The sequence below is a fragment of the Prunus avium genome, chromosome 4 (genome assembly GCF_965620075.1).
Source record: "Prunus avium chromosome 4, drPruAviu1.hap1.1, whole genome shotgun sequence".
Classification (NCBI taxonomy): domain Eukaryota; kingdom Viridiplantae; phylum Streptophyta; class Magnoliopsida; order Rosales; family Rosaceae; genus Prunus; species Prunus avium.
In genome coordinates this window covers 11,088,981-11,113,293 of record NC_142287.1, presented here as the reverse complement: position 1 = coordinate 11,113,293, position 24,313 = coordinate 11,088,981, and the positions used below count along the sequence as shown (strand labels likewise).

The window sequence follows — 24,313 nt, the reverse complement described above, 5'->3', positions numbered from 1 at the left end:
AGTCACTAAGTTAAAGTATGTATCAAATCAGAAAGCATGAATCTTGAATATGAACATGTTCAAAAACAAAATTATAAATATATAACAGTAAAAATATGACATCTAGCCAAGCCAAGGAATGGCAGCGCTCTGGAAAGGCCAAGGGATAGTGTTGTACAGTGGTGGAGTAAGATTTGTGGGGATGGTGTGGTGGTGTGAGATTGGTGGCGTTAGTGTTGGGTAAACCCTGCTATTATTTTTTTATTTTCTTAAAAATAGTTCATGATTTTTTAATTAATTAAATCCATGGGTGGTGGTGGTGGTGAAGGTAGAGGTTGTGGTGCTGGGGATGGTGGTTGTGGAGGTAGAGGTGGTGGTGGTGGAGGTGGTGGAGATGGTGGATGTTGAGGAGGAGGTGGCAGTGGAGGTGGATGAGTAGGTGGTGGTGGTAGTAGAGGAGGAGGAGGATGTGGTGGTGGTGGTGGTGGCGGTAGCAGTAGCAGTGGTGGTTGCGGTGAAGGTGGTGTCATTTTTAAAAAATAATGATGCTATTTTGGTAATTAAAAAATTCATTAAAGGCTTTTCTGCTTCTTTTGAAATCAGCTTTGAAAAGCAACTCAGAGCCTGCTTTTAAAAGCTGATGTCAAAAGACCATTGCTTTTAAAATAATAGGGAAGAAGCAAATGCACTACTTCATTATGTGGTTGTTGAAATTTTAAGACATTTTAATATGGGTGCTGATTTTCCCACTCCCATTTTGTTCACTTACACTCCCTTTTATCTTTTTAATACTCCTTTTTAAAAAAAATACTTTTTACTATAACATGTAAAGGAGTGTAAGCAGACCAAAAAGGAGGGAGAAATATATATATTTTTTTCGCTTACAACCAGTCAAATAAATAAAAGCCTGCACAAAAGAGCATTTGTACAAGATACATTGTTTAACTTTGAAACAATTACCGCATAAATCGGGAATGCAACATAGAAGGAATATCAACTCGTTCTCCAGAGTTGAATGCAATATCCTTGTTTTGATAAAATTTACACATTGGACTTAAACTTTCATTTCTCCTAATCCACTCACTATAAAAATATGGAGCCACAACTATGGATCGGCTATCGTTGCTCTGAAATTTTATGGCATACACATTGAGTCATCTTGAACACTCTTGTTTTAAGTTTTCAAGCATGTCAATACATTTTTTCAACAAGGACTTCGCTTCACCGTTCTTCTCTACCTCGCACAGATGAACAAGCTCATCCTTAAATTGTACATCTATACAATGTATTGGTCGGAGCTTTTGGTACAGCTTGATGATCACAAGAAGGGACTCTGAAGCAGTGACGTGAACCTGAATTTGTGCACACAAAATTCAAGATAAATTAACTAGTACCTGAAGGACAAGAATGTCTATAATCTAAGAAAATAAGTTCTCCTCTTGCATTATTTATAAACGTGTGCTCAAAATTAGATATAACTCGGAGAACTTTTAGTTGCTAAAATAAGAGTTAATCAAATAAAGTAGATGAGACAAAGTTGGAAGTGGGATCGGTGGGATATAGAGAAGGTAGAGAAGAAAAGGAGAAAGCAAGGGGCTTGCAGCTCAAGTGGTTAAGAGCATTTACCCATGCACCCGAGGTCTTAGATTCAATTCCTCCCTCCCCCAATATCTCTTGTATTAAACGAAAAATAGAAAAAGAAAAAAAATGCGAAACCAGAATAGCTGTTGACTTTCTATAATAGTATAGATGATATGAGCCCATGTATGCTAGAATTTTGCCTCAGGAATAACAAGAACTAATGTATGTTAGAATTCTGCCTCAGGAAGAACAAGAACTAAAATGGCGATGGGGATGTGAAAACTGTAAAAGGGACAATTGGGCTAATGTGTAGGTATTTTGAATCAGTCTGCGTTAATTCTGATATAATAAGATCAGGTTAGCAAACATATCTTCATTCAGTTTGAAATGAATTTCAACGATCTAGATGAAATTAAAATGAAAGTATTGTTTTATTCACAAGTCGTAACCTTTGTTGCTGAATTTGGACAGGGCAGACGTAAAGTAGCAAAATATCATTATCACCAAAATATTGTTTGGATTGTATATTGTGGAAAGTAGATGCTACAAAGGGGATGTCGTTGATTAATTAAGGTTATTGTTGGTAACTTGTATTCATTATACGTATGTATTATGATGATTTCTGTTAAAGGGATCATCAGGAACAATTTACATCTGGTTTCCTGATGCTTTATTTCAAAACCATGTACACGAATAAGATAAGGTCACCCAATGAACAATCAGTAGAACAGAAAATGATGTGCACTGGATACCAAAGAAGGAAAAAGGCAACATACCTGGGCAACCTTAACTGTGCTTATGCATTCAACTATTTGAGGTGGCATTGAGAGAAACAACTGAACACAGGTAAAAAAACGTGTTACGCAAGTTTGATAAAAAATTATAATGATGAATAAACTTTGATTACCTCCTGAACTAAAGAAATTATGTTGGCATTTGCGCGAGATTCTTGAGCGTCATCCAGAACTTTCTGAAACCTTGAACAAAGTTCCTTTGTTGATGAAAGTGCAGATATTTTGACTGCCATGAAAATTCAATCAACAAGATACAAGATCTTAGAGAGTAGTACACAAAAGAAAGGGGGAAAAAGGGCCACAAGAGGGTACCTGTCCACGGAAGTCCAGATGACATGGTGGCAATGAACACATGCATTAAGTTCTTCTGTTGCCCAAGAATATCATTTATATGTGCCACATGGATGCAGGCAGTTATGCAGTCCAAAACTTTGTTGTGCGGAACAGAAAACTTTTCAACTTGATCTTCTTCTGTGTAGAAACCGTTATTTTTTAGATTATTTTCAGTATATTCTTCTCTGTTGATAAGAGGCATTTAAATAGCTATACAAGGATGTTCAAAAAAGGCAAGCAAGCAATTACACACTAGCAGCCTAGTTAACTCATAGTTTTTAAAAGTGCACTACACATATTAAGGCAATCGCACCAACATTAAAGATATGATCATACTGTTAGCCTAAATATAGATGGATCCAGCAGAAATTTCAAAATCCAAGTTAGGACAACACACAACTAAATCCAATCTCTCTACTTTCTACACTTCCTAGTAGAATAAGAGATTCCTAAATAGTACCTTAAGTCAGCCATAAACATGCCAAGTACCTACAACGTCATGAGTCATGTCACTGTACAACACAGTAACAGCAAGGCCATTATTACGATCTTTTGGCATACCACAACCAACAACATAGAAAACAATAAACACAAATATATAACTTCATAAAAGTTGCCTTCGGGTCTGGTCTGCACTAAATATTCCAAAGAAATCACTATATAACAAGGTTATGTGAGTTTACTGATGTTGATAAAGTGAGTTTCATTTTTATTCTCAGACACTAAGCATCCCACGTTTATCAATACGACTGTGGACCGATACCCAATACTTTATCTAACTTACTATAGAAATTAGAAATTAACTTCTTAGATATAGTAAGAAAAAGTGTTATCTACCAACCTGCTTTAGCAGCATCAACAACCAAAGTTGCTTTCCCAGACTGAGTGAGAGTGCCAGAAGTGAACATCTCATATAGTAACGGAAAAACCACATTAAAGAACTCTTGATTACCAAAGGCTTTTACAACCTGAAAACAAATTCATTCAGGAAAACTTAGTTACAAGACGTGTGTCAAAATAAGACCATTATGATGGCAACTGAACAGAAGTACAAATAAAAGCAGATCATATTCCAGAAGCCTATAAAACATTAAAAGAAGTAACATGAATCGAAGCATAGATTTCATGGTAATGCCAAGGACAATCAGTAAGAAGTACACTGTAGATTGACATTTGCACTCTTGTCATCTAGATTTCAATGAAGTAGTTTCTAACTTCTGAACCTAGACTCTGTACAATAAACTAGTTTGACAAGAATGTTGATGATCCATATATTTGAATGATTTGATTGATGGGAGGAAAATCAATCAGAATTTTAATGCATCAACAACCCGGGCATCCTATTTCTTTTGAAAATTTAACCAAAAGACTCTAAAATTCTTTGACAATGTAGCCTATATGGATTGCAACACTTTATTCTTCCTCTTAAAATCTTTCCTGTCTCCCACATTGTCCTGAAAAATAACATGATTTATATTTACCCATCCAACAATCCAAAAATAGGCCAACCACATTATTAATCACAATACCCACGTAATCAACAACCATCAACAAATAAAAACCGATAGAACCAGAACTTCTACTTTCTTAAGCATAACAAGAACATGCAATCAATAATAGGGTTACAGCAAGATCAATATACTTCCCAGAAGATAAAAACTTAAAAAGGAGCAATTTATGAAAGCTCTGTCTGCCATGCATTCAAGATGGAATGCTTACCTGTTCAAGACAAGAGAGAGCTGCTTCACGGTATTGCTTTGCTTTTTTTGTGCATGCAGAAGATACTACGCTCAAAATTTCATTCATTGTGGCAGGATCATCACTTGAAATGGCTTTATGGCAAGACACAGAAAGAGCAGCTATTGCATATAATAGAGCATCCTTTCCCTGTCACATTAAATAAAATGGAATTTATTCAAATGATCTACACTTTGCTTATTTAATTTTTGATCTGTCTGTTTACCAAAGATCGTGAATAAAAATTCTTACCTCCCATAATCGACCAGGAATCTCTTTCATAAGAGATTGGAGCAAGACATGACAGTGAGAAGACAGGGATTCACCTAAAACCTCACTGAGCTTGGAGATTGCCTGGGCTGACTGTAAGTTGAGAATTGACACACTAAGAATAATCTCAAGAATATGACCTACAACAATGACTAAAGTGTAAATTGAAAAGAGATAGCACATACCTTCTTTTTACTTGCCCACGATGATGATCCAATGCCTTCACAAATCAACGAAACAATTTCTTCCAAGTACAACTGGAGGGCTACCCTTTCACTACTTGTATGCTCTTCCCACAACTCTTCAAACAGGCCAGAAACAAACTTGTCATCCTCGAATCTGCATATGAACCATTAGATTCCTAAGGATACAAGTTCATTTAAATACATATCTTTTATGTGGTTTAATGATGATGGTCATCAGACTTTTATTCAATGGAGATATCACTAGTGAGAAATTTTCAATAAAAAACGTTCACCTAAAGTTAAGTGATGACAAAGTTAGATACTTTAGCCCGACTCCTTGATTTGGACTTCCCAGGATAATGGTTTTAAGAAAGATGAGTAACATAGAGCAAATTACAAGGTGTAGAGTTTCATTAATTTTTAATCCATTGTTTGATCAAATCTTTGTTATGTAAATTTCACTGTTGCTAATAGTTTATGCGGACAAAACTGAATATATTCAACACTTTTGGGGTAATCCTATGCTGTAATTGAACAGGTTTCTTTATCTTAACATTTTATAGCATGTTTACTTATCAGGAATGAGTATGGGATTATTCCAATTCCTGATTTTAACTGTGTTTACTAACACATAAGGAATCAAAAATTATGTGGGTCCCATGTTAAAATCCATAATCAAATACCATCACAATCAGTAACTGGATCAGCTAGGGTGGAGTAGTTGATCCAATTCCAATTCCTTGATTCTCTATTAAGTTCCTTGATTCATGGCTTCCCCCCATTCCTAGTACGTAAACATATCCTTAATGAAATAGCAGCCCAGCCTTCATCTCTGGGTAGTAAACTCACAATTGTTTAAAACTAGACAAGCAACCGTTAAAATGATACAGGCTCTGAAAAATGTTTCTTTAATGAAAAGGAAAAACAGAAAAGGAGCCAAGTGTATGATTCAGACCTTGAGATAAAAATAACTGGAATAATTGCTGCAAGATATCCACTCACAACATCTGAGGCCATGGATGAATAGCTTTTTAATAAAATTGCACATGAAACTTGAGCATTTTTATCGCCATTATGCAAAGCTGCACTGTCATCGATCAACATTTCAGCCTGCGTAGGTGCTGCATGCTTTAAAACAATTGCACAAGCACTGGCAAATGCACGTTTTGATGCAGCACTTTTTTCGTCCTTGACAACCGGAAACAATAGCCTAAGTAGCCTGCTTGTATATGGTTTGATTTCAACACCAACTTTTTGAACTAGTAATGTAATAAAGCTGGCAATACCAACCCTGTGACAGAAAATATAAAGGCCATACAAAGAATTAGTAACAATTATATAATTTCCAAAAAGTTCTTAGGTATCTCGTGGACACCAAGCAAGATTCTCAGTTTATCATTCTTTCCATCAAAGATAATGTATATTTGTAATACTACTTCTTTTTTGTTTTGTTTTTTTTTTTTTTTGTTTTAATCACACAGTACAAAAGTCATACATATTCTTAGGCGTAGACTGCAAGGAGATAAAAAAGCATAAGGGGAACTGTGTATAACATTTCATTTCATTTCATTTCTCATTGTTAAAATATAAGGTAACAGTAGGCACATACCTTAACGACTTAATATTTTGGGAGTAAACCAATATAGGGTTTAGGGTTTAGTGCAGCATCTTTTTTGAAGGACTTAGTGCTGTTAAAGTGGTAAGAAATGTAAAATTTGCTACTTTAGAATTAGATGCAATGTTGCAAGTAATGAATAATCTAATCTTTACAAAGAAAACTATGCCTAACTGTCATTCCTAATCATTATTCCTTAATTTATGGTATTTCAATAAAACAAAACCAAACCTTGTATTGAGGCCAACTCCAGATCGAACCAACTGAGCAAGACGAGGAACCAATTGATCTAATGCTTCTGAATCCACAACTTTTATGCATAGATCAAGAGTTTCCCACATGGGAGAGCCTTTTGCAATTGAAATTCTCAAGTTTTCAAGCTTCTCTGTCTGTATTCCAACATTTGCTGCATGCAACTGGAACAGGAAAGTAAAATTAGCAAAGGCATTGGAAGAAAGTGTGATCTAAATACTAAACACGAGCTGGACATAAAATCTTGACAAACCTCAACATAGTTAAGCCCTTGGTCCTCAAGGCTTGATAAACTTTCCAGCATGCAGCAAACTAAATCAGATAAATGTGGACGGATTGCAATCCCTGCACCCTATAAATATGTTGAAAACAAAAAAGTTACAAATTTCAAATCACACACGAGAAAACACATCAATATCAATGGATGTTTTAATTTAGCAAAAGATGACAACTTTAGGTCTTGTTCTGGAAATTTTAAATTATCCATCGAAACTTCATGGCCAATGTTGTGCTAACAGTGAATATGTATAATGTTTTGTGCAAATGACTATGTATTATTGGATGAACTAAAGCACAAAGGTAATGGGTAGTATTCCTTATTGGGTACATAGTTATTCTTCACCTATAAAAACATAAACACAATGCTAACCTTTGCAAGCTTCATAACAATTCCAATAGATGCTTTCCGGATACTGTCAACTTTACTTAGTATTCCTTCTGTAAGCAAAAATGGCAGAACAATATCCATTGTTTGGCGTGCCTCTGATACACCAGTTAGGGAGACATCAGAAAGCCTCACTGTCAATGAAGTTAAAGCACGACATAACTTATCCCCAGAGTTTCGAACAGTCTTTTTTATGTCATCCATGGCACGGAATGCTGCTGACCATAATTTCTTTAAATGCTTCGCAACCTTAGAGTACCAGAATTTAGAAAGAAAAAATAAGCGTAAAGAAAAAGAAAAGATAGAAGGATTTTACCAAATAACAAACAGATAACAGCAAGAGAATGTTGGATTATGCGGAAAATCTCAGCAAGCTTACTGATCTCAGAATAAAGTAACAATGACACAGCAGAGATGGAAAGAAGCTACTACCCGGAAGGGGAAAACCAAAATATGGCTAAAGTATACTAGAGCAGGACAGAAGCAGTGTGTGTTCCAGGGGAGTGTATGAGCAAACACATACAGACACGAGAATTTTCAAAACGTAATTGCTTTTTTTTTTTTTTTTTCTGAAAATGAAAATACGAATTTTTATTTCATCAGGACTGTACCGTAAGTAATCCACCAAAAGCATAAAGAAAACAACATTAATGCCAAACCATGGCAAGGAAATATGAATGTCTAATTCTATCTAATAATCTACTAGGAACGATCCCTCTGCACTAAGTTCCAGAACAGGACATTGAGGGGATCGCCGTACCAGGGGGTGGAAGGAGGTGTTGGGAAATGGGTGTAGAGCAAAGTCGGACTTGCATTACTTTGCAAGAGATAATCTCAGATGAATCTATATCTAAAAAATTTCAAATGCACCCTAGTTTTATTCCTGAGAAATTTGAAGCATCTTACAACTAACACTGCAGAGTTTCAATTGCCAACACAAAAACATGAGATGTATTACACGCTTCTCACCTGATCAAACTTTCGCCCCTGGATAATATCTGCAAGGGCAAGACAGGATGACTCACGAGAGCGCCAAAGCCGGGATCCACATTGTATTAACAAATCATCAACAATAAGGTCCAAGTTTTCATCAATGGTTTTCTTTGAATCTGCCACAAGTGACTTCCATATGTGTGCCATAGCATCCTAAGTACATCACAGGAAAGCAATAATGAGAAAGTTAATGCAAAGATGAACTTAATTGAAAAGATGGATACTTTCAGAACTTCCGACATTACCAATTGTAATAGGGAAGGAAAAAAGCATTTGACAGAGAAGAAGTAGCAGACATGACACAGTAACTACATATTTATAAATGTTTAAGAATGTGTTGCTTTCTTACTTTATGTAGGAAAGTAAACGAATGAATACCTGCACATTTTTATCAGGATCGTATTGGTACCGCACAAGCCTTGGAATCAATGAACGTAGGTGTGGTTTTAGAGCATCTCCTGCTTGCTTTGCTATCTTTGAAAATCCAAAGGCCGCACCCCTCTTGGAATTTAAAGAAGCTTGATAATTAGCCAGATCCATAAACTTATAAATTAGATCTGGCTGTCCCATCTCATTCGCTACGTTGCAAAGCTCCTTATACGTGCTGAGTTTCCCTCCACTAAGACCTTCACCAATAACTCCCTCTTGAAACACTTCAGAGTCTTCAACGAGCTAAATAACAAAAAATAGAAGAACCTAAGAACTTAAAGAAATGCAGAGAGAGAGAGAGAGAGAGAGAGACAGACAGACAGACAGACAGACAGACAGACAGAACCTCACCTTGATAGCTCTTTTCCTCTTCCCTGAACCAGTTAGAGAGTTAACAAGTGCATGCACCAAGTTTTCCTTCATTGAGGCATCACCAAGTTCATACACAATGCTCATCCCTTGCGAGGCCAGCTCCTGTGTAAGTTCATTTTGTTCACCGAGAAGATGTGAAAAAGCCTCCTGCATGCATATGGAAATTTATAATCTAATACTCCAATTTATAACATCCATCACTTGAAATTAAGCATTCAAAAGAGGAATCTGTTCTCTATAAATTTTCAATGATAACCACAACTTCCAAGGTGCCAAAATATAATGCACTGAGATTCTCATTAACCACTGCGCATCTATTTGCAAACAATGGTGACAATAAAAAATGAACCCAATGCAAAGGGAACTCGAGAAATACGAGTGGAAAATTTTACAAGTGAACCAAAGACAAACCTGAATGTCTGGAAGCATTTTCTGAACAGCAGGGTTATGGCCACAATACATTGTAATTGATAATAACCAAACAGTTCCAGCACAACGCTCTTCTTTTCTTGTGCTGTATAGAAGATCATCAAAGAGCTTTTTAGTAATTGCATTTCTAACCATAGCATAACGATCTTCCTCGGCTTCATTCGTTTCAATATGGCTATTTTTTGATAGAGATAAGTTCACATCTCCCATAAGAAAGTTTGAAGCCATGGAAAGTGAATAATTAGCTTTGAGAATCAAATCAGCAGTCACTGGAACACCACCCCACAGAAATGAAAGAGCCTCGCCAGCAGCAAAGAGGACATCCTCAACCTGTATAAATCAAGAGTTGAAAGAATTAGAGATTTTCCCATACCCTTGATATATTTTGGTCCACCAAAAGAGAGTACGATGTGGGTACATGCAAATTAGTTGATAAGAAAATAGTTTCACGCAAACCTTGGACCGACAAAGACTGAAACTTAAGTTGAGGGCAATATTTAGACGTGAAGATGAAGTTTCCTTTACACACATATGGCCAATGGATATAACAATTTTTTGAATTGCTTTAGTATCATCACCACTGAGTAGCTTTCTCAATTTCTCATGTAGAACCGTCAGAATATCAACTGCAGTTTAACGATTCGGTTAGTAAAAATCTCAACCCAAGGTGCAGAGAAATGATAAGTTGGTTAAGGCAGTACATGAAATGTGCAAAAACAATCGAGTTACCTGAATTCGAATCAATAATAAGTGAAGGCAATGGAACAATCAGCCCAATATGACCTAAGGCTTGGATCGCCACTGAGGCTAGTGCTGCAGTCTCACTATTAGCAACATCAACAAGGCACTTTAGTGTACTTTGAAACAGTGTGTCTGGGATCTACAGAAATATGAATGTTCAACAAAATGACATAAGTAAATTGTGAGCAAAGAAAATGAATCAAAATAAGACACTAGTAAATTGCGAAGAAAGCCAACTGAAACAAAACATAATCAAGTCAAGTTTCTTATTTATAGACAAATATGAACAGGAAAGAAAATTTTTAGTGACCATTAACTTTCAATTGAAGCAAGGTCACCAAGATAAAGAATAGCCCAAGATTATTTGGTAAGAAGTCTGCAACATCAGAGGGAAACCATTTCTTTCACAGGAAACAATAATTTTTGTTCAACACCACCTGTCTAAAACAACAAAAGGAAAAAGAAAAACAGAAAAAAGAACACCAAGGAAAAAATTAATGCAACAGAACCCCGATAAGAAAAAATTGCATGAAAAAGACCAATCCTCAAAATCTGAGGGGATACTGAAAACTGATCCACATCAGAGACAAAACTAAACAAAGCAAACAATAAATATTGGATAACATTCATGCTAAATTCCAAGTGAATGGTTTATTGCTGAACTTAGATCAACTAATTACAGTCAAGGAGATGAATGTCGTCAAACCCAAAAATATTATTGGGGAAAGAATTAGTATGGATGAATGGAATAAAGGAATTTATGTTTGAAGTGTGGGATCTTTCTATATTACTTTTTGTAGAATAAGGGGCGACAGACATTTTAAATGAAAGCCCACATATTACCCAAAAAATTAAAATATATAATGAGAGAAAAAAATAAAACTTATACAACTTACAGCAGGTGTTCGAGACATACAATCCGCAGTTACATATCCTACTGCACATAATGCTCCATGTTGAGCCTCAAACCTGAAGAATATTTCAACCAACCCTAGAATGAGAGGTTATATTACCATCACAAAGAAAACAGTATAATTGAAAGACAATTTCGTTGAACCCTTCATTGTGCAAGATATATGCTACAAACCTTAGCTTATGCCTTCCACTAACTGAGGCAATTAACTCAGAGATAAGAGCAGATGATTCAGCTGTAGCAAGAGCAGAAGAAGCAAACCCAAGTAAACGTGCTGCAGCTTCACGGGTATCCAGGTCAACATGACTCAGTAATTGCTTTAGCCATGAAACCTTTTGTGCATAGCGTGAAGCTATCAGCTATAAAGAAGTAAGATTTGTCAGATATGCAAAATCATGAAGCGAAAGAGCACACTAGTAAATAAGAAGAAAAATTTCAGTCACAACCTCGGGCATACAAGATCCAATTGCAATTAAAGCCTTGGAAGCCCTGGCATGCAACTCGACAGACCCTTCAAAGGCCATAGCATGTTCTAGAAGTAAACACAGTGCTTCTACTGAAGACTGAAAATCAGATAATCCTTTAATAGAAATGTTTTGCTCCAATTCTGACTCAAAGCACTTCAACAGAAATTCAATCATAACTAGATACGTTTTTGAAGGAAAATAAAGTTTCTGCTCCCTCATCTCAGCTGATTCTAACAAGTTTGGCTGCTGCCTAAGAATAAAATCTAGCATGACTCCAAGTTTTGGATAAACCAGATCCTGCATCTGACTCATACTTTGCCCATCATCTTTAACAAGTAAAAGGCCTTCAAGTGCTATCTCCCTTCAAAAAGGAACAAACAAGGTGCAATGTAAAATTGTGTTAATAAAAAAATTACATAAATACGAAGACACAAATAGAGTACTAATCTTTTTCCCTTTTTTGAGAAGAAACAAATTTTATAACAGAAAAGAAAAGTACAAAGATATGAACGAGGAGTCCACCAACAAACAGAGTAAATATGATTACAAGAGAAAGACAAAGACTACAACAAAGGAATTATCGTATATGCTGCCTTCCATTCTAGCAAAATAGAGGAGAGTGTACATCCCTGAAATCAGACAAAACGAAAGCCCAAAGGGTAGACAGAAACCTCACGCTCTTCTATCCCCATCCCCTTATTATTCTCAGTGTTATTCACCATGAAGTCAACAATCAATTCACAGCTTACAACTGAGCAGTTCAATGGAAATGGCAGTTTAACTCCATGAGAAATAAAAGTAAAGGACATTTTTGTTCAACAAAGCTCTTGGTAGAGCTTGGAAAGAAAAGGCTGGGAAGGCAAAGGCAATAAAAGAAGAAAGAGCTGGAGTTGCAGTGTATTAGCACGACGACTTTCTCCTAATAAATTGTGTAGTTTGGCTGCATTGAAAAAATGCAGGAAATAGTCCAGACCTCTATTGTGATTTGTGAGAGTGTGTTCCTTGAGATGTTGATACACAAGAGTTTTCTTTGTGTTGGATTGATGTTTATCTAACTCAACTGTGTCTTGTACTGATTATATTTCTCATACCCCAAGTTTGTGTGGATTGTCCAGGCATGGATTGTGACTCCATATGTTATGCACTGGGAAGGTATGGGAGCTTCAATAGTGGCTAATCCTATATGGGTATTGAGCCATTCTGTTAGCACGCTCCTAGTTGTAACATATAGTAAGGGCCCATTTGGTAACACTTTAGTTTTTGGCTTTTAGCTTAGAGGATAAATGTATGAGGGAGGGAGGGAGGGAGGGAGGGCAGCAAAGGAAAGCGGGAAAACCATTAATAAATACTTAATGGGTGTCCTCTGTTTGTTTCTTCACCTTTGTTGGGGGGTTTGAAGGTCTGAAGTTTTGGGTTTATGGTTTAGGGCATTGCAACACTAGTTTGGATCCTGTTAGAGATCTGATTGTGCCCCCTGACAAGAACATCAGGGATTCAAATCAGGAAGTCTCTGGGTTATGCGAGAGTGTTGAGGCTCACATCACTTATATACTTGGACTCTTATTAGAACTAGCCCTTTTGGAGTGGTGTTGGCTGTATGAGTGGTGTGCCCATATGGCCGATACCTTCCTTGGTCATGACAGTGATGAACAAAAATGTCTAACAGGCATAGGCAGGAATTTGCTGAACATAGCCCAATTTTTCTTTGTCCATTTATTTTGCTCCATTGTGTAGTGTTGCATGATATGATTTTTCTTTTGAATCTCTCATTCCATCAATGTATCCTAATGCACACCAGTATGGGGATAGATAATATCACAAGTATAGAGGTTTACTAAACAATAAAACCCACCAGAAGAAAAGACCAACACAACAATACCAGGAAAAAACCAGCCACCCAAGCAGATAAAAGGAACAAAAACCATAAATAAAAAAATAGCCAATTTCAAAGGTGTCTACAAGATTTATCCAACCTTTAACCACCTCTATAGAATCCCACTCGTTGACATGTAAACCATAATTACACTGGTAAACTACATATCTAACCCATAACCATCTCTTTGGAGTCCTGTCCATTAACATATAATCGATAATACACTGAAGGACCAATGCCAACAAAAAGAAACAAGACCAAGATTTTTTATTCAAATGGCTTGCATTAAAGGAAAAATTATTTATCGTGAATAACATAAATAAAACCTTTGACCAAGCCTCAGATAACTTGTTAAGTGACAATTGAAAACAAAGGCTCAAGCTCGTAGCACACTAGAGCTAAGCCGACAAAGCGCACAATACACTAACATTTGTGTAGTGTGCAACATAAACCAAAAAGGATGTTTAGGGAACCATTGCCTATTTGGTTGGCCAATGGCAGCTAATAAGAAACCTAAAATCATTATTTTTTACAGCATCTAATGGGCAAAAGAAAGAGAGAGAATATGATTGAGGGAGGTCGTAGGTCTTTGACCGAAATAAATAGTAGTAGAAATTCCTAAGAGTACATTGAAAAGATAAGATGAAGATTGATGTATTAAAAAGAGGCTAAAATGCTCGATGCAGGATCAATAGATTCCTCCTCACATATGTCTTGCAGCATGTGACAGTATTGAGTATACTATAATAAGTGCAAAATGGAAACTTCAATACCTTATATCCAATTTAGTATCAGCTGCCCCAAGCATACAAATAAATCGACTTGGACAATGTTGCAAATCAAATAAAGAAGTTGCCCATCTCATTACACAGAATCGTACTTCACTTTGTTCCTGGTGAACAGTGAGCACCACGTAATCAGGCTTCCATTAGGAAATTAATTTATGAAACCCAATTAAATAATAGATTCAAATACGATAAAAGAAGAAAAGAGATAAATGAAAGAAAACTAGTGCCACCAATACTCTTAAAAAAGCAAAAGTTTGACACCTCTTGAGAATTTTTCAGCAAAAGTGTCTCCAGATCCTTTAACACTGTTGATGGAGCTCCCTAAAGGCAGATAACAACCAGTATCAATAATTTGAATATACAGAACTGATAATTAGAACAAATGAGAGAAAGTGACATAAAACTGGGAAAGAAATAGATCTGGAAAAGCTTAAAGTATTATATCTATATAAGAACCAAAACAATTCTGAAGAAAAATACAAATAAAAGAGAATATCGCTCCAATATTCGCAACATTTTGACAACACTGACAGCAAGTGTCAACAAAATTTCTCTCCAGTACTGCCAAAATTTCAGTTTCTATGGTCCTACTGGTTTGAACAAACATTGACATTAGTGCTAATGTTCCTGCGACATGGTGCGATTCCAATTTGGTGATTAGAGGTTCATGTAAAAGCACTTGGAAAAACATTTCACTAGGAATTGAGTCTACCATTTCTCTTTCTCAGATTTCTCCAAAAACAAAAATCCCAGCTATAAAGGGAATGAGAATGTATTTGTTCAATTTGCAATGGACATTCCATGATGCCTTGGTAGCCTATGCAACCTTGGAAAAGCATTTTCCAATGAATTTTCCCCTATCCAAATTTCATCGCAGAGTCTCACCTCCCAACTACCAACTTCCAGATATTCTGAAATGATCCATATCCTTGAGAAATGTCCTTCCAAGGATTCCAGAGGTTCCCCTTAGTCTCTATATTAGCATCCCAACGTCTCTATGTTAGCATCCCAACATCTGTCTGGTAACCCATATTTGCTTTTATTACCTTATGCCATAATGCCTTTCTTTCCAGGCGAAATCTCCAAAGACATTGAGTGAGTACTCCTCCCTCAAAGTATTTCCTATTATTTCGTTGTTTATATGATCAATGCCACCCAAAAATGTCATCACAGACATCTCCCCAGTACCATATCCCTCTTTTTTCCCCAAAGCTTATAACTCTCACAGTACAATGCAGTACAAGCAGTCAGAGTATCCCAACTCTTTCAGGTATACAATGAACAACCATGAACCATGGCAAATGAGCACATCCTGCAATTGAATATCATAGAGGAGTGGAAAGGAAAACATTACAAAACAAAAAATGATCATACTTCTTGTGCCCTCTTTTTGTTTTTGCTTCTCAATCAATGGTTTTTGTTCCTTCTCAAAAAGAAGGGGAAATGAACCTAACTCAACGACTTGTTCAAATTGGTATTTCTAAATTATGGGCCAAACAAAAGCTTTATGAATAGGATTCCACGAAATAGACAAACATTATCATAGCTTCAACCAGTAGAAAACATGTGCCATACCTTGTAAGCAGTGGCAAGGGAATTGGTTGCTTCCTGAATACTGAGGCGAAAATGCTGGGTCTCCACCTTCAATGCATCGAAAAGGCGCACAGCCATGTCAATCTTATCTCTGGAAGGAGGGAAACATGTATTAAAATATTTTTCCACTATAAAATCTAATACAAAGCATGAAAGGAACATCAGAAGAACAATATGTACAAAGTCAAAGAATATAGAAACTGGAACCAGAAGAAACAAAAGGGAAGATATTGAACCTGAAAAGTTGAGGCATACGCTGTGAAAGCAACCCAATTGCTTGATAAGCAAAAGTTTTGGAGTCCCTCACAGTCACATCTGGGTAGATTTAGTGCACTATATGAATCAGATTGAAATTCTGCCATTTTCATCTAATTTTAAAAGGTGCAGATGAACAGAAGTTTAAAGAACGTTCATTGCGTAGGAAGCAAACCTGATTCTGAACTTGAAACTGTATCAAGTGACTTCAGAATTCCACTCAGAATAACAGGGCCCATGAGTTTAAGTTGATCAATCTTTGACTGCACACAGAGATCTTTAAAATAAATAAATAAAAACTATAAAAATAAAATAAAAATAAAAAGGTGGAGCACAACAAATGTCAATTGAATAGTAACACTACAGAAATAATGGAAAAATAACAAATTTCGGTGATCAATCACAAAAGCATTACAAGCCATGAAATATGTTGAAGTATGAATACAACTCAAGACTGACTAAATCCAGACAAGCCAACCACCTATAGAGAGAGAAGCCTTCCTTCACCCAGCTTCTTCAGGAAATTTTCCACTACAGGATCCCAAAAACTCAAAGAACACAGCTTACCACCTAAAGGAAACCTCAAATAAGTCAAAGGCCGCCCACCTATTTTGGACTCCACAATCCTATGATCAATACGCACTGAACCACTATTGGACATGTTTATCCAAAGACCAAACCCATCCCAAATAACAAAATAACCTTGACCAGATTAACAAATCTAACCATATTATCCCGAAGTGAATAAATGGTGTCATCTAGGAAACAGAAGATGGGACAACTGAGTTCACTTCACACCAACCTCAAAGCACTGAATCAAATTGAACTCACTAGCCAAACCCACCGACCCACTGAAGTGTCAAGAGATCAACCGCTAAATCACAAAAGAGACAGCAAAAGGGGGTCTACCTGTCCAAGCCCCGTGACACTTCAAAACTACCCCCGGGGCTACCATTAATGACAACTAAAAAGTTGGTTGAGTCCTCCTTGATCTCCCAAAACAATTTCTAGCCAGAACAAAGTCTAGGAAACCCCAATCAACATGATCGAAATCCTTTTGCATTAAACCATTTTACAATTGACCAACTTTGAACCCTTCTGACCACTAGTCAAGCAGGACGAACACTGAACCTAGACCAGTTCAGGCAATCTTGTGAGCTCATTTAACTAGCATGGAAAAATTAGTATCACATGTCATCTTGTCTCTGTAAATTTGAGACCCAAGCCTCAAATATAAGTATGCAGACACTAACCATGGGACCTACAAAATATTTGGTGCTATCCCTGCATCATATATATTTATATAAATTATTAAAGTATAAGAATCATTAACATATTATTTGACTAACAGGAAAATATTGTAATACCAGCCTCTACCAGTCACCATGTCAGGTCACTCTCCAAGATGGTTTTTAACCTTTCTTTAAGATTTAGTATTGCTAGGGTAGCCACATTTTTGTACCACTTTTTAGTACCACATTGATATATCCACTGAGATATAATCATAAATTGACATGGCATGTAAACCTCAATCCCCACATCACAGGGTATTAAATTGTGGTACAAAAATGTGGTCTCCCTAGTATTATTGTATAAGATTAAGTCATTGTTTATACTCATAAAGTGAACTGGCAAGGGGCCTGGCTAGAGTTGATGGTTAGCATTGATAAATTCTTGGGTCTGTAGTTTAGTTGTAATTGTCTCTCATTGTAGCATATGTTTAATGACTCTTCTTGTCAAAGGGGAGCTTTTAGTTTCATATCAGTTGATGTGGACTGATTGTCCACAGATTATAATTTCCTTTTCATTAATTAATTTATCTTTCTTCTAAAATAAATAAATGACTTTAACTTTTTGGTCTACAAATAAAGAGAAGAGACAACTTACAAAAACTGACCTTAATGCTGAACCCATTATATTTCTTAACTTACTACAACAACCATAAAGTTAACATGTGGAACCCTTATAGTGGACCCAATCATGAAAGGGTTCAAAGTTAAGTATGTGGAACCCTTGTATAAGGTGTTAAACATCACTCGGCAAGTATTTAACACCTTCATAGGTCACAAAGAAGTTCAAAAATAAAAAGCATAATCCAAAACCAAATCAGAAGGTCCTTACATGTTTAAACACCCAGACGGTGAATTCCATTCCCAACTGCTTCAACCTTGATGTGGTATCACTTCCTATTACGTACCAAATTACAGCATATCAAATAAATAATCAGTAGAGTATTATATCTCATACCCAACACTAAGATAACATAAAATGGAAATAATTCTTCTTTCAGAGAGGGGTATAAGCCATTGGGACTGACGTGACACGTATAAAAGTTAGACGATGAGAACAATGAGGTGGTTCTGATGTGAGAAAGACTCCACTGGCCATGTGCGATTTTTGGAACACTCAACCTTGCAACATTCTTAGACTCCTTTGATAAAAACCTCTCTATCATGGCATATGACTGCAATTTCCTTGAAATTTCAGCAAAATCGTCCACCCCAGATATGCATAGAATACTTATTTAACACTCACAAGAACTATTTAATTATAGAAATTTGGGTTAAATATACAGAAATTCAAGTGTAATTAACGCTAAGAAGATAATATGCATACCATATATGCAACCAAAAATGCACTGCAATGTTGAAGGGAAACTGTTTGCTGCTGTAATAGACCGGCAGAAAATAGATACAAGTTTTGCTTTCAAAGCAGGATTTGCAGGAGTGACTCTAGATTCGGGAGCAACATTTTGAGCTCCAGCAGTACCTACGTAAGTTGAATGTTATTTATTTTATAGATGATGAATTTAATGTTAAAAGTTCAAACAAAATTTAATTCTTGTCAAAAGAAATAAATACAGTCCAAATTTTATGTTGATAGAGATAATACAGTACAAAAACTGTAGTTGGAGCAAAGAATTTTTTTTTTCTAGAAGGAGAAATCCTGAAAAATAAAAATAAAATAAACAAAACCCTAAAGCACAAGAGTTCCTAGTATTTGAGGAAAATAATCACATCTGATTACAATGCATAGGGTTTGATGTCTATTGTAGTTCCAGCGACCTTTAACTGGCTTTTTTTTTATTGTTGTCTTTCCGTTGTATCCATTTTTATCCTGTTTGTGGGTGGACTCCTTGTTCACTTTTCTTGTTCACACAGGAAGTGAAAGACTTTGGCCGTATGGGACAGTTCAGAACAAGGAACAAGTTTAAGGGGTGAAGTGAGGCAAATTATTTTTCAAGGGAAAAATGAGATGTGTAATTGAGATGTGTAATTGTTTGGGGGGTAAACGTGAAATTAAGCCGAATAGCATAGTAGAATATTCCTTTGATATTTACTACCCATTGAATGGGGAAGGATAAGTGATGTGCTCAAATTTTTCCATCAAGTAAAACAAAATCATAACTTTCATCAAAGTATAGGTGGTGATAGAAACTTTTAACATGACCATGAAAGCAAGAAGGCATGACAATAAGGCAGTATAAATGCTTTGCTGTATTTCATTTACAAGTTAAAAAACATACACAATTACAAAACCCTTTGTGATGACATCCCAGAACCTCAACATGACTATGAAGCCAAGTTTCACTCTTTGAACTCAAAGTTAGGAAAAATATTTCTTCTAGTGTTTCTTCACATTTTAAGAATTTTTATTCAAAAAGAGGAAATTTTATTATGTAAAAGAAACTGTACGGTAAAGTAGACAAGTAATTAATTCAACAAACAACATCTAGCTTAAGAACCCAAAATTAATCAAGAAGTAAGGCTTTTGATAACAGAATATTGCATTATTTGGGTTTGAGGCACGCGCTCTTAATGTCCTTCAAATCCTTTAACTAGATACTCTTAAAAGCCAAACCCTATTTTCCCTTCAAACCGTAATATTTCAAAACCCAGTTTTCCTTAAACCCTAACCCACTAGAAAGGATAGCTAGGCAAGTTATCCAACCTATCCAAGGTCAGATATGCTAAGTAATGCAGCTATAATCTTAACCACATACACGTTAATCCATATTCAGAACAAGACTAGTTTTTATAGGTAAAAATTAAAATGGTCATGAAACAATAAAATATCACCACAGCATGCTAGTATTCTTATCATAAGGACTACCAGTAGTAGAGTAGAACACAGTTATCTCCGTAGAAGAGCATTAAACAATTATCGCAAGTATGAAATAACAATAGAACAATGAACCCACGAATTAAAATCTTAATCTAAGTATAAATTACTAACACAGTCAATGAATTAAAATGAACAAAAGAGCTTTATAATGTGTACCATTAAATAACAAAAAAAGTGTGTTTATGAGGTCTGAATCATCTAAGTTGGCTCCAGCAGCCTTCTTCTTTAGGAGCTCTTCCCCTCTCTTAACAACAGGCTCTTGACTAGAATCAATCAATTATTAAAATACAAATCCACATATCAAATACGTAACAAAATAAGGAGACTAAAATTTCAGTAATAATGGGGAAATTAGAATGTACCAGTCTACAGAGGCAGCCACATATAGAGGATAAACAAGCTCAGGGGCCAGCTCCATAGCCTCAATAACATTCAAGATCCCTAACTGCTTGCAGAAAATCAAAGTGAATAATGTAGTTATTGACAAAAATATGGATGCATATACACATGAATATGCATTAACTGTGATAAAAAAAAAAAGTACTAATTTAGATTGACCCTCTCTTAAAGGGAGAGAAAGGTGAAGGAAGGAAAACGAAAAAGGAGGAGGGGGGAAGAGGGTACTTTCGTACATTTGTAAGTATGAGGAGATATAGGAGATGGGAGGGGAACCTTTCCCTTCAGCCCACAAAAATACTTTTGGAAATGAAAAGAACAGAGAGGTTTTGATGCATGCTTAATTTTTTGTCATCATAACCATTGAAGGATTACAAATCTAGTAAAAATATGTGAAAATAAAAGAAAAGGGAGTTTAGTAAATCAAATCAAACATTTACCCCTTTCTTCTTTTCCTCCTACTTCTAATCAGATAACAACACTTTCTAATATTATCTATCATCCTTTTCCTCTCCCACCAAACAATAGGAGATAAGAACCAAATGTATTGTAGCTTCTCCCCCGCACCCAAAACACACAGAACAAATATAGTATTAGCAAAAACCATCTATAAGCTCCAAAATAATAGCAGTAAAACACTACCTATGAGGAAAAAAAAATCCACAATATCCAAAGATTAAAAAATATAAATAAAAAAATCCAACTCATACTAGATTTACCTTTCTTGTTAGAAGTATATCACTTTTCAATGGTTGTTTCCCTGTAACACGGTGGGTTTGAGCAATCGAAAGTCCAGGTGGGCATTCTCTGCTGTAAAGCATGAGTACTTTAAGTATGATAGGACAAAAGAAATGTTCTAAGAGAAGAAATAAATGCAGTGAGATTTATATACTGCTCCAGTAATAAACCAAGTTCCACACCTTTGAGATGTTTGTTGATACAAAATTGTATGAAGGGAAAATTCAAGAAACAACTTCCTGTCCTGAGAATAACATATCATTTTATACTTTGCAGCAACTTCATCATTTACACCACTTGAGTGACACTCACCCATGACCTGTAATCAAATGAGAATCAATAGTTACGCATACTCAAGTCCCAAAAGAACCCAAAATTATGCATGTAACATGAATTCACTAGTTGTTTTAAATTATATCAATATACAAATTGAGCGTCAAATAAATTGGATACCATTTTTCGCCATGAAATAATAGCTCGATAAGTCTCAAAGCTTCTCCAATTCACTATACGAAATGTACACTTTTTTTTTTTTTGCCATACCCAACTCTAACAAGCCTAAATCCCAACTACATCCTGGTTGATAAAACCATTTTCTATCATTCAACTTGAATAACTTTCCATTTGACAGAACCAGAACACCAAGAAAATGTGAAATAGTTCACTAATGATCCACTGGAACAAGATTATGAACTTATTTTTAGAATTCTAAAAAACACATCATGTTTACTCCTAACTGTAAAATATTCCTTGGATTGACATTTGCCTTTCCCATCCTAGAACTATCAGATTTAAACAGTCTCACTTATTATGTGCCCGCTATTAACTTAAGGGAGGCCATTTTCCCATCCATTTCACCTACTTCACTCCTCTTTCTTTAATGCTTTTCATATTTTATTATCATTTGAAAGCTTAATTTGGCCTAACACATTGGATATATTACTTCCAGCCCAATGATCAAGATTTAACACACCAAGAAAGTAAGAGCCTGACATGAAAAGATTCTGAATCCCAATGTATAATCTTAGCCAACAGAAAATCAGAACTCACTTCTATTAAAGTTGGTTGCCAAAGATATAAACCCCATAAATTTAGGTGAACTTCCTGTTTCTTCAAAAACATAACATATTATCCCTCTTAAATTACACCCAGTATGTTCTGCAAGTAGTAAGGATTATGTGCATATCTTTCCAACACACTCATCAACTAACTAAGAACTAACAGACAGAGCTCAAACAGCATAATTGAGCTACAAGGGCTTAGATAACTACACAAAAGTCAAAAGCAGATAACGCATTTAAATACCTTGGTAGCGAGTCTGAGTATAATTTCATGGTGCTGAAGAGGGAGTTTGGAAACACCGGACAGAAGTGTAGCTGCCAAATTTTCTTTTTCCTATAACAGAACATGAAAGATGTCTTACCATCAAAAGCTGTCATTTGAAACAAACCCAACATGCCATACGAGAGGATAAAAATGGAATATAGAATATGGAGATAGATACCTTTGTATCAGCACGATCCATTGCCATCTCGATATAGAGGATGCAGAAATTCCTCACCATTGAAGCAGCACTAGCTTCTGAATATATATTCCATAACTCTGACAAGGGTAAAGCAATCTCAGGTTGATGCTTTACTCTCTTGTTCACGTGACTCAATATCTCAAGAACCTGTCCAAGTAACAAAAAAACCCCAATTTCAAAATTTAAATCCGTATCCTAATTCTTAAGTTCATAGAATTGAAAACCCAATTACCAAACTCAGCTATATACAAGTAAAACTAATATTTGTAGCAATCATTGTCAGGAGCTTCAAGAAATTCATTGAAGCAAACTCAATCAGAAAACAGACCTTGTTGCGGACGGCTGAGGAGTTAGAAGAAAGAGAGGAAACGGTGAAGGGGAGAAGCTTGGAAAGTAAGGGTTGGAGCTTCGAGTCGTCGCAGAGAGCCAGACGTGTGAGCAAGCGGTCCAACATCTCTACTTTTTCTTCATCCGATTTTGTTGAAGACGACGACGATGATGTTTCCGCCATTTCTTTCACCGCACGACACCAATTGCCAATTGCCCGCTTTTAGTATGTATAGACAGACACAGGCTACTCTTTAGTCCTGCCTCCTTTGGTGGGTTTTTAGTACATTGGTTGGGAGTTCAAATGACACCCCACAAATATTGACTCATTGCACCCGACCCCGGTGTCACTAATTACGCTGAAATTACTTGGGGTCCGTTAGGGAGGGCTTCTGGTTGGGCAAAAAATGTTTTCTGACAATCAAAGCATTTCTGACGGAGTTTGGCAAAAAAGTTTAGAAGTGTTTCTAGGCTATAGAAGCGCTTTTTGAATACTTTTTCAGAAAGCACTTCCAAATTTTTCAAGAAGCACTTTTATTTTTTATGAAATTTTCAACAACTTTATAATAAAAGTGTTTTTGTTAAAAGCACTTATGAGCAGAAGTTCTTTCTAGAAAAGCAATCTCAAACGAGCCCTTGACCTCTTACAAGTTGTTTCTAGAAAATTTCACCCAAGCTAAGATATAGCCAACAATATCTAACCAAGTGAAAAGCGCCTTGACTTGCAGATCAAAGGTCTCAGGTTCGAATTCCCATGGCATCATAATTTTGTGTGTGTGTTAGAAATCTCTTTCTCCTTCAATTTAGACTATCACTTGTGCTAAAAAAACTAAGATATAACTATTGTTCTTTAATTTTTTTTTTTTTATACAAACCATATTCTACTTTAATCTAATCTAAATTACATAGAAGGGGATTCGAACTCGGGTGCATAATAGA

General features: G+C 36.0%; 1 protein-coding gene across 3 annotated transcripts; it reads right to left on the bottom strand.

The window, feature by feature from the left end:
• Nucleotides 1–875: 875 nt before the first annotated feature.
• Nucleotides 876–23,658, bottom strand: LOC110744535 (ARM repeat superfamily protein). 3 transcript variants are annotated; one of them, XM_021944527.2, is made up of 35 exons: nt 23,376–23,658; nt 23,027–23,194; nt 22,828–22,917; nt 21,705–21,841; nt 21,504–21,594; nt 20,751–20,833; nt 20,545–20,651; nt 18,880–19,032; nt 18,385–18,449; nt 16,439–16,526; nt 16,245–16,323; nt 15,991–16,099; nt 14,677–14,736; nt 14,401–14,519; nt 11,734–12,115; nt 11,462–11,646; nt 11,271–11,343; nt 10,363–10,513; nt 10,090–10,259; nt 9,616–9,963; nt 9,184–9,351; nt 8,782–9,075; nt 8,380–8,556; nt 7,396–7,659; nt 7,000–7,098; nt 6,726–6,910; nt 5,835–6,170; nt 4,880–5,033; nt 4,677–4,787; nt 4,407–4,574; nt 3,529–3,655; nt 2,667–2,822; nt 2,468–2,580; nt 2,337–2,396; nt 876–1,331 (listed from the first exon to the last, which is right to left on the bottom strand). In XM_021944527.2, the coding sequence occupies exons 1-35, from the start codon at nt 23,556–23,558 to the stop codon at nt 1,134–1,136; spliced, it is 5,451 nt and encodes a 1,816-aa protein (XP_021800219.2). In that variant the 5' UTR covers nt 23,559–23,658; the 3' UTR covers nt 876–1,133. The 3 variants fall into 3 exon arrangements, with proteins under 3 accessions (XP_021800219.2, XP_021800216.2, XP_021800218.2); XM_021944524.2 differs by having other exon boundaries at nt 2,667–2,825; nt 23,376–23,657; XM_021944526.2 differs by having other exon boundaries at nt 2,667–2,825; nt 21,504–21,591; nt 23,376–23,657.
• Nucleotides 23,659–24,313: the final 655 nt, after the last annotated feature.

Bases quoted from the DNA above. Each gene is read 5' to 3' on its own strand.
- LOC110744535 (XM_021944524.2), bottom strand. From the start codon at position 23,558: ATGGCGGAAACATCATCGTCGTCGTCTTCAACAAAATCGGATGAAGAA. The intron at 22,918-23,026 runs GTATCTATCTCC...GTTCTGTTATAG, and splicing joins TGGATCGTGCTGATACAAAG to GAAAAAGAAAATTTGGCAGC. The intron at 16,324-16,438 runs GTTTGCTTCCTA...AAATCTACCCAG, and splicing joins AGTTTCAAGTTCAGAATCAG to ATGTGACTGTGAGGGACTCC.